Genomic DNA, 10,919 nt, shown 5'->3' on the forward strand with positions numbered 1-10,919 from the left:
ACCTTTCAAAAACCCAGGTTTGGGTTGGGACAGCAGTCTTCGCGCACTAAGCAGGCAAAGTCCTCCAAGCAGGGTTTTTGACTTCCTTTCCTCCGAGTCAAATCCAACCCGCCTAACCCCCTTTCTCCAAACTTGGCGTCACATCACTGCAGAAGAATGGATGCTGTCCATCCTAACCCAGGGCTACCGCATAGAATTTCACCAGAACGCCATTACCCCCGTCTTCGCCTCCACTCCCCCTTCTTCGGCCCTCCTCGAAGAAGTGTCTGTCCTTCTGCAGAAGGGAGCCATCGAGAATGTACCACAACATCCAAGGGGCAAGGGATTCTACTCCCACTATTTCCCCGTCCCAAAGCGGGATGGAGGCGTTCGACCAATCTTAGACCTACGGGTGCTGAACACCTTTGTCCATTCCAGTATGCTGTTGACTACTGCTCAGGTGGGATGTCACCTGACGCTGCCACCACTCTGGTTCCAGGCTCCTCTGAGAAGGCCCAGAGCACCTTCCCAGGCCTTTAGACCTCCCTTTTGACCGTATAATAGGCGTGAGGACCAGGCAGAGTGAACAATAAAAATAGTTTATAAGAGGTCAAACAAACAAGGTGCAGAAATATAACAGTAAGTGGGTGAAAAGTAAAGAAATCAAATGCCCTAACACGTCTAAATATATACTGTTCCTAGCTCACTATTCCAAGTGACACTAGACTACTCACCCTTCCCTCAGGATGAGGGTCTCTTCCCCACAGCAGCCTCAGTCCCTTCTGGCTCTGGCTCTGGCTCCTGGGGAAAAGAATAGCTTTTCCTGCTGCACCAGATCTTTTATTCCAAGCCCTCCTCTTTTCCTATTGGTCATTTTGGCTCCAAAACCTCTCAGGCTTCTGGGAGTTATATGCCCAGCCTCACCTACTGCTAGCCAGGCTTCCTGGGCCTAGTAGGCCTCTGGTGGCACAGCCCAGATCATGACAACTGCCTACTAAATTCAGTGTTTTAAAGGCAGCACAGTTTTTAGTAGAATGTTCCAGATTATGTGAATATCACACAGTAAAGAATTGTAAAATAATGTGAAGAGCTATAATAGGCACATATGACCCTCCCAAAAATCACACATAGCATCTCTCTGACTAAAAAGTTCTGCAGCCTCAGCTGACTCTGAGCACCTCTGCTGACATAATTATTAAAACTAAAGAGTTGCCCATTGATTCACATGCTAAAATATCTGTAGCTGTCATAAGAACATAAGAGACGCCAATGTTGGATCAGGCCAAAGGCCCATCCAGTCCAACACTCTGTGTCACACAGTGGCCAGAAATACCAGTGCCATCAGGAGGTCCACCAGTGGGGCCAGGACATTAGAAACCCTCCCACTGTTGACCCCCCCCCCAAGCACCAAGAAGACAGAACATCACTTGCCCCAGAGCCCCTATCTATACCTTGTGGCTAATAGCCACTGATGGACCTCTGCTCCATATGCTTATCTAATTCCCTTTTGAAGCCGTCCATGCTTGTAGCCACCACCACTTCCTGTGGCAGTGAATTCCATGTGTTAGCTCTCAGTGTGCTGGAAATCCTCTAAAACCTTAGAGCAGCTAAGCCAAAGGCAGACATGGGAGAACATGATGTCACTGTCTATAAATTCTCATGATACCAAAATAACTATACCAATAATACCCAGAAACAGAAGTCAGGACAGACATTTTAAAAAATGATATCCAAAGACGCAGATTAATCAGACAATGCTCATGAACAAGAAAAACCTGCTTGGTGTCCAAGATATTCAATATCCAGCCTGATTAAGATTTCTAGAGAACTCTAAAGCTTGCACACTGTTTTGTGTCTTTTGATTTGTCATAAGAAAAGGTACTGAGTCATGATTACAAATATTTAAATACAATTCTTAAGACTGAATATTAGCCAAGTTAAAACTGTCTCTACTTATCTTGCCACCCCATAGATATGTGAAAGTAGAATTTCAGTAAGTTAAATAACAAAATATAATTACTTGAGATGATGGTAGTCATGGAATTTTGCTGAGGGCAGTAATGGCAAATCGTAGCCACAGTGTGATACTGAACCAAACAGAAGAACAAGACTTAGCCATGCCATGACTGAAACAACATGAGATCCAAGGAGGACAGGGCCAATCAGCAGAGATCCCGTAGATGAAAACTGGAATTCAAAAACAGAACCCATAATGACATGTTTATTATGACGATGTACATAAACTTCTAAAGGAGTCTCTTCTAAGGGTCATAGGAAACAATATTCTGTAATGAGATGACTGATCTTTGAAGTGTTGAAGTACCATTGCTGGGAAACTCATTCTGCTGTGAAACATGGATAGGAACCAATGTAATGTTTCTGTGGATGCAAGAATTTCCACTCATAGTTTGTGGTTTTCCCACCTTCCCCATTCCATGTTGCAAGCTGAGGGGCTCCAGGAAAGGATTTCAGGAGTCATTTGGGGCTGCTGTTGGGAAGGCAAGGCAGGAAACCTCTGCTCTGTGAGTGGAAAATCCTTGTGCCTGCATAAACATCTAGTTAGGATCTAAGCATGTATGTTTTACATGTAGCTGCAAGATTCTTGATACAACTACAGGATGCCTGATCTCCGATTCAGTAGACTGTACGCAGTGTGTGCTGTATGGGTCAGGGGACTGTCATTAATGATCTCCCTTCACCTGGATCAAAATTGCCTCACACTGTCCTAATTTTGCTATATGTTTTGCTACTGCAGCTCATTTCCACTAACCTACTGGTCTGAACATTTCACCCTAAGCCCAACTGAATTTTTCTTCCACATGGAAGGAAGGGAAGTGGTTTTGGAAAGAGCATGGGACTGGGAGGTGAAATGCTAGGCACAAACAATCTCTGCCAGTCTCTAAGTGACTGCCCATAACTGAACAGCAGTGTTTGTTTTTGTTTTTTTAATGATGTATTCTGAAGTACAGAGAGCCGGGGGGAAACTGGATGAGCCAATATTTCAGCCTCTAAATGTTGTGCTATTGATTAGATGAAAAAATTATATTGCTGTATGAAAAGTCTTTTTGTATGGAAAATGTTTGGGGTTATGAAACTGGACACTGGGTGGGGAATAGCTTGGGTGCTGCTGGCATCCTGAGAGTTGTAGGCAGAGGAAGAGCATAGACTTTTTCAGGCTTGCATTCTGTCTGATTTTCTTCTAATCCCAGGCTGTCATGACAGGATGCTATCTGGTCTTAATCTTTATTGTTTAGTACAGGGGTGTCAAACTTACAGCCCATGGGCCAGATCCGGCCCCTGCAGGGCTCCTATCTGGCTCACAAGCAACTGGCTCCCTCCTGCTTCCTGTTCCTCATTCCTGCATCACATCTTGCTTTTGCCCAATTCAGCAGTCTCTCTAATCTACCTTTGAAATTCTTTTGTAAGAGAACTGCTACTCTTCGGTCAGCAACTGAATGTCCTGGAAGGTTAAAATTCCCCCCCACTGGTTTTTTAATGTTGTGGTTTCTAACAGTAGTATAAAGAGCAAGCGTCCAGTAGTACCTTAACAAAATTTGTGATAGGGTATGTGCTTTTGTCAGTCACTATTTATTCATTTATTTTTTGCGTTCTCTTGGACTGAATCCTCCTGTAACAAATTGAGACCTAGGTTTCCTGTCTCATTACCAGTGCTAATATCTCAACACCTACTACCCCTCTGCGTATCACACCTAATCCAATCAAGCCTGCTATTGCTATTCAGCATCTGAAATCATCTTTATGATGTTTATATCTCCAGTACCTCGCTCAAATTGAGACCTAGGTTTCCTGTCTCATTACCAGTGCTAATATCTCAACACCTACTACCCCTCTGCGTATCACACCTAATCCAATCAAGCCTGCTATTGCTATTCAGCATCTGAAATCATCTTTATAATGTTTATATCTCCAGTACCTCGTTCACATTTATGTCAGACATTTATGTCAGATCTGGCCCTTGTAACAATAGAGTTTGACATCTGGTTTAGCACCAGGTCAGTGAACAGTAAAAAAAACAAAACCTGCCTTTAGAAGTCTGATCTGTCTCAGTTTAACAACTAGTTCCTACACATTTAATAGGTCATCTATCTGGTTTTCTGTTTGAGGTGGGAAGACGGAGGAATTTAAAAAGTGACTGGGCTGTAGATAAATGGATCCATGTGAACCTGAGTTTGATCATCCATCTTCTGTGCAGTCCCATATGGGGGTTATGCATGAGCAGGCCTTCCATTGGATAGGTCTTTACAGCTAAAAGGCGTGCTGGAGCCAGTAGCTTGTTCCTGCCCATGGACCACATGCTCCTGCACAGCAGCGCCCCCTTCCCTCACTTCCTCTTTTGCCACCGAAGGAGAAGGTCATGTTTTTGGAGTCTCCAGCTGTTGTGTCCTGACCCAGCCATGTGCCGATCCAGTTTTGGCCGGTTCCACATGCGGTCATGTGAAGTACCTGAACTTTGCTCCCGAACACAATAGACATTCGGATCCCAGTTCCCTGCCAATCGGGAACCTAGGGTCCCTAGGAATAATCTAATCACTGTAGATAGACCATTCACGGGTATTGGGTGTGTGTGGGTGTGTTTTCCTTGGGGTATATAAGCCGGCCTGCGAGCCGGCTACTTTGTCTTGTTCTTTACGAATAAAAAGTCTTAGAGCTGAAATCACGAGTATGTCTAAGGACTTTTTACCAGCTACAGTCAAGTGGATTTTGTCCAGATTTGTTTAAGCTACATTGACTTCTGACTCCCTTCCATGGCTCAGAAGACCCCTTTAAAGAAGTGCTCCCGATGTGGAGCAAAGATGACCCAAACTGACCAACATTACCTTTTGTCTGCTCTGTTTGGGTGAAGGGCATAGTGTCTCTACATGTAAGGCCTGCCAATGTTTCACCTGTAAAGCTAGGGGGGATAGGGTGTTGAAACTAAGACAGCATTGTGGGAGAAAGCCCTTAAAGCCTCAGAGCCCTCGTCCAAGTCAGCTTCCGAGAAAGCTCCCAAATCCTTCGGAATAGACACATTTGGCTCCACCTCCCAAATCCAAGTCTCAGAAGATCTGATCATGGTCACACTCCCCTCAGGTTCATCATGCCATCTTAAAGCCTCAGAGCCCTCGTCCAAGTCGGCTTCAGAGAAAGCTCCCAAATCCTTCGGAATATACACATTTGGCTCCACCTCCCAAATCCAAGTCTCAGAAGATCTGATCATGGTCACACTCCCCTCAGGTTCATCATGCCATTTCTGAGCCTCCAGTGAAGAAGGCTAAAGACAAGACAAAGGAAAAGACCAGATTTAATCAGCATTACCCAGCTGCTTCATCATGATCTGAACCACCTCAACCTGATGGCTTGGAGGCTTCAGACAGAGACCTAGTATTTTCTAAGGCGGTTAATGACGTTATGTCATGCAAGCCTAACACTAGGAAATCCTATATGTATAAGTGGAAGCAATTTTCCCTCTGGTGTAGCGAGGACGTGTTGCCAGGTGGTGCCCTGTTGCAGGTCAATTTTGATTGCACCTGAAAACTAAGGCCTGGCGTTTTCTTCTTTGAAGGTTCACCTGGCTGCTATCACTTGCTATCACCGAGGAATTAAGGGAGGATCAGTTTTCTCCCATCATTTGTCTAAGAGGTTTCTTAAGGGGTTAGGTAATCTCTGCTTGCCCCGGGATCCTTTAGTGCCCCAATGGTCTCTATCTGTTGTGTTAGCACAGTTAATGCTCAAGCCTTTTGAACCCCTTGCTACCTGTTCTTCGGCAGAACTTTCTATGAAGGTATGTTTCTTAGTAGCTGTTACCTCAACCAGGAGGGTATGCTAGCAGCTCTTTAGATAAACCCCCCATTTTTGAAGTTCTTTCCTGAAGGGGTAATCTTTCACCCTAGTCTTAGGTTTCTTCCTAAGGTAGTTTCTGGGTTCCACTTATCCCAAGATATTGTTTTGCCCATATTTTTTTCCTGCACCGAGCTCTGAGAATGAGTGCTCATTACATAGAATCAGAGAGTTGGAAGGGACCTCCAGGATCATCTAGTCGTGACCCCTGCTCCATGCCCATAAGATGGCAAAAACCTCCAGGATCCCTTTAGATCCCATTCTTTAGATGTTAGGAGGGCATTATTAACCATGGAGTTTTGTAGAGATAGAGCCCTGTTTGTTTTGGTAGGAGAGCATCATCTCAGACCCTGTTCCTGATGGATTGTCAGAATCATTAGAGAGTGTTATGATAGGGCCAGATTGCCATGCCCGTTGAACATTCATGCCCATTTCACTATGGCAAAGGCTTCTTCTGTAGCTTTCCTGGATGGAGTGCCTTTGACGGAGATCTGCAGAGCTGCCATCTGGTTGTCGGCAGACACGTTTGTATGTCACTAAACTTTGGATCTGCAGGTGAGACATGAGGCTCAAGTGTACGCAGCAGTTCTTCATACGCTGTTCAAGTGAGGAGAGCATTCCCCATTGTCTGGTGAGTAGCTTGCTAGAATCCCCATGTGCTCCTGCACAGAAGATTGATGATGAAAACAAAGTTGCACTTACCTATAACTATTGTTCATTGAGTATCTTCTGTGCAGGCACACATACCCTCCCTCCTGCCCTGCTGCATGCACTGGCTTCAGGTGGCACTAGAGGTACTGAGGGTAGGAGGAGCTGCTGTGCAGGAGCACATGGTCCCTGGGCAGGAACAAGTTTCTGGCTCTGGCGTGCAGCGCCCCCTGGAGGCTTTTAGCTGTAAAGACCTATCCAATGGCAGGCCTGCTCATGTGTCGTTCCCATGTGTGCCTGCCCAGAAGATACTTGATGAACAATAGTTACAGGTAAGTGCAACTTTGTTTTTCTCTTGATGTGACTGTTGGTCCTCCAGAATGAGTGATCTGTTTAGTAGATATAATTATTTCAAGTTCTAAACACCCACTCCTACAGATATGAGGCCATGTGGCTCCCCGGTTTTCTGAGGAGCTGAGGTGATGAAATGGCAGGGACAAAGAGTACAACAGCAGAAGAAGACCTGAGCCGCAGCCGATAAAACGTAAAGCCCCATTTGCAGCCTGTTCTGTGGCAGTGATAGCAAAGGACTAATTTTTCCTCACTTTTCCATCTGCTCAGTATTGTTCAGTGTTTTTGTTCTAAGTTGGGAGAGGCAAACTAAATTAAACCCAGGCTTAGAATTCCAGATTGGGGGGGGGATTCCATTTTGCTCAAACGGCTTATACTTAGACAACACAGCAAATTGGACTTGGTAAGCTTCCAAAGCTAGGACGTTTTCAACCGAACTCTGGTGCTCTCCACAGGAGGCATGGCTTGTGTGATTTCCCAGTTGCCCAGTAGTGGCCATCTCCCATCACCATACCACCATGGCCTTTTCCGTTGTTGTTGTTGTTTTAAATCAGCAACTGGATATCGATCTGTGTATAAAGGTCACAAAATTTCCATGTTCCTTTTTTTTTAAAAAAGTTTCTAGTCCCTTTCATTGTGGTATTATAAGGTAAAAGGAGTAACTGCTATGAAACAGACAAGAGACTTTTTTTGTAATGAAAGCAGAGAATTCAGAGAACCTGATATACAGATTTGTTATAATGACATAATGAAACTCAATTGCTGATGAAGAAAACAGCCCTTCCCCAGGGTAATGACAACCACAACAGGTTTAGGGGAAATGGCTGCTCTATAGGTGGATCAGAAAAATCTGAGCATTCCCACTCACATAGCAGAAAAGCCAGGAAAACCCCAGGAGGTGCATGAACGCCTACCACAGTGCTGTGGGAAGCAGGAGAGAAAACACTTCCCAAGTGCATCAAACTTGGGCCAAATAACCTGTGTGAAAAATGTCCTTGCATGCAAGGGAAGGGGGAGAGGAGAGCATATGAGTACAGCAAAGAAAAGCAGGTTGCTTACCAGTAACTGGTGATCTTCGAGTGGTCATCTGTGCATTCACACCCATGGGATCTAGTGTGCAGATGACCACTCGAAGATCACCAGTTACTGGTAAGCAACCTGTTTATCTTCGACGTGGTCTCTGTGCTTCACACCAATGGGAGATTAGCGACCAATAGCCTACCTGGAGGAGGGTGCTGGCAGGACTATTACTGTGTAGCCGAAGATAGAATGCGACGTCCCATGTTGGTATTAGAGTCCTTTCGGACGTCTAGAACGTAGTGCCTGATGAAGGTGTTAGGCGTAGCCCAAGTAGCGGCTTTGCAAATGTCCGGCAGTGGTACTCCCTGAAGGAAAGCAGTGGAAGTCACAACAGCCCTGGTAGAATGAGCCCTGATCGGGCCGGGCAATGGCTGTTTGGCGATCTGGTAGCATAGATGGATCAGACCTACAAGCCACTTCGACAGGCGTTGAGCCGTGATGTGAGTACCCAGCTGTGCTGGAGCGTACGAGACGAATAGTTGGGGGTCTCGTCTAGTTGGAAGTGTTCTTTGCAGATAGAACAAGAGAGCCCGCTTGACATCCAGATTGTGTAGTAATCTGTCTTCCGCTGACGTAGGGTTTGGAAAGAAGTCTGCGAGGAAGACCTCAGCCTGCAGGTGGAACTCTGACACCACCTTCGGCAGGAAGGAGATGTCCGGGACAAGGGGGACTCCATCTGCCAGAAATGACAGGAAAGGTGCATTGTGCCGGAAAGCCAATATCTCTCCCACTCACCTAGCCGAGGTGAGGGCAATTAAAAAAGGCCGTTTTCCATGCTAGGAGTCTGAGTTTGCATGTTGCGAGTGGCTCGAAGGGCTTCCTCGTGAGCTGGCGTAGAACTAGAGGAAGTTCCCAGGGAGCGACTGGAGTTTTGACAGGAGGGTAGAAGTGTAGTAAACCTTTTAAAACCCGTTTTGAAATTGGATGTGAGAACAAAGTACATCCGTCAACTGTGGAACATGGTAGGCCGATATAGCGGCCAAATAAACTTTTAACGAAGAATGGGAAAGTCCCGAGTCAGCTAAGTAGAGGAGGAAACGGAAAATTCTTTCGAGGCCAGCCAATGTGGCTTGAGAGGCGTCATTACCCAGAAAAGAGCAGAAGTTTCTCCATTTATAATCGTAAGACTTCCGCATAGTGGGCTTCCTGGAATTCAGGAGGACACTTCCGCGTAGTGGGCTTCCTGGAATTCAGGAGGACGTTAACTACACGGGAGGAGAAGCCTGTGATGTTATCAGCCATGCCATCAGTTTCAACTGAGGTATGTTGTGGTGCAGGACTGGGGAGTCTGAGAGAATGAGGAGGTCCGTGGCTGGGGCAAACTGATGGTATATCCCCCGTGTCAACTTGAGGACTGTTGAAAACCAAGGTTGTCTTGGCCACCATGGTGTTATTAGGATACAGTCCACAGCGTCCTTGAGTATCTTGTGGACAACTCTCAGAAGCAGAGGCAAGGGGGGGAACAGGTAAAGAGGTCCTGTTGACCAAGGGTAAAGGAGGCCGTCTCCCAGAGACTGTGAATCTTTGCCTCCTCGACTGCAGAACAGACGACACTTTTTGTTGCTTCTGGTCGCAAAAACCTCGACTTGGGGAGTTCCCCACTCGTGGAAGAGTGGGAGGAGGTATTCTGGGTTCATCCCCCACTCGTGTAGGCTGAGTCCGGCTCGACTTAAATGGTCAGCCTGCATGTTCATGTGGTCAGGGATGTGAGTGGCCATGAGGAATATGTCGTTGTTGATGCATAACTCCCACAACTGAATGGCAAGGTTGCACAGGTGTTGGGAGACCGTGCCGCCCTGCCTGTTGATATATGACAGCACTGTGGTGTTGTCCGTCAGGACCGTGACACATTTCCCCTTGAGGAAGGGAAGGAGGTAACGGCGTGTCGTATGGCTAGGAGTTCGAGGAAGTTTATGTGATTTTTCCTCGTCTGCACGTCCCATTTGTCCCCTACAGTGACAGACTATTGGGTGCGGACAACGGTGGCAAGGGAAATTATATCTGCTGCCCTGTTGTTGTTGTTGGGCAGGTAAGCCATGCATGTCTTTGAATCCAGTATTGCGCCGATATATTGTATGTGCTGGACTGGACACAAGTGAGACTTTTGCCTGTTGACTTGAAGGCCCAGATTCTCCGATTTAGAGTCTCTTGGACGTTCGAGATTAGGGTGGTCTTGGAAGACGCCACCAGATGCCAGTCGTCTATATAGGGGTAGATCGAGTTACCCCGGAGGTGGAGGAAAGCTGCAACCACAATCATGGTTTTCATAAAGACCCTTGGGGCACTGGAGAGGCCAAATGGAAGGGCCGTATACTGGAAGTGCCGGTGACCAATCGCAAAGCGTAGGTATTGACGGTGGAAGTGGTGGATAGTGATGTGGAAATACGCATCTTGGAGGTCGAGGGTGGCCATCCAGACGTGTCTGCGGAGCAATGGCATGATCTGTTGAAGGCACGAATGCTGAATCGGTGGTAAATCACAAAACGGTTCAGCTCCCTGAGATCTAATATGGGTTGAATGCCCCCGTCTCTCTTTGGGACTGTGAAGTATTGGGAATAAAATCCCGTCCCGTGGAGGTGTGTGGTGGTACGTGTTCGATGGCTCCCTTTTGCAGAAGGACAGACACCTCCTCGAGAAGAGGTGGGGAAGGGGGCATGGAGACGATGACTGAGGTATTGGGGTTCTGGATGAATTCGATTTTGGAACCTCTGGTCAAGATGGCAAACACCCACTCGTCCGAGGTGATGTGATGCCAAGTGTGAAGAAAGGGTGACAGACGGGTAATTGCTGACTCGATGACAGGGAAGTCTGAGTTTTTCTCTGCTTGGAGGGTTTGGACTGTTTGGTGCGAGAAGCCTGTTGGCCTGAACCAAATTTTGGCTTTTGGAAGGCTGGTTTCTGGCCTCCAGAAGATGTTCTTGGCCTCCAATGTGTGTCAGGGGACTGATGAGTAGGGGTGCGCCTCTGCCAGGACCTGGACCAGGTGCGGGGGCGATACTGTTGTTTTCCAGAGGATGAGACCC

At 46.7% G+C, this 10,919-nt stretch overlaps 1 protein-coding gene across 1 annotated transcript in view; it reads right to left on the minus strand.

Annotated features, from left to right (window-relative positions):
* The window catches only part of FAXDC2 (fatty acid hydroxylase domain containing 2), a 32,423-nt gene that overhangs the window by 3,050 nt on the left and 18,454 nt on the right, over nucleotides 1-10,919 (minus strand). Inside the window, exon 6 of the mRNA XM_015417069.1 lies at nucleotides 2,000-2,166. Within this exon, the coding sequence (XP_015272555.1) occupies nucleotides 2,000-2,166 (167 nt within the window). The remainder of the gene's footprint in view (nucleotides 1-1,999; nucleotides 2,167-10,919) is intronic.

The sequence above is a fragment of the Gekko japonicus genome, unplaced genomic scaffold, assembly GCF_001447785.1.
Source record: "Gekko japonicus isolate JY-2015 unplaced genomic scaffold, Gekko_japonicus_V1.1 scaffold746, whole genome shotgun sequence".
Classification (NCBI taxonomy): Eukaryota; Metazoa; Chordata; class Lepidosauria; order Squamata; family Gekkonidae; genus Gekko; species Gekko japonicus.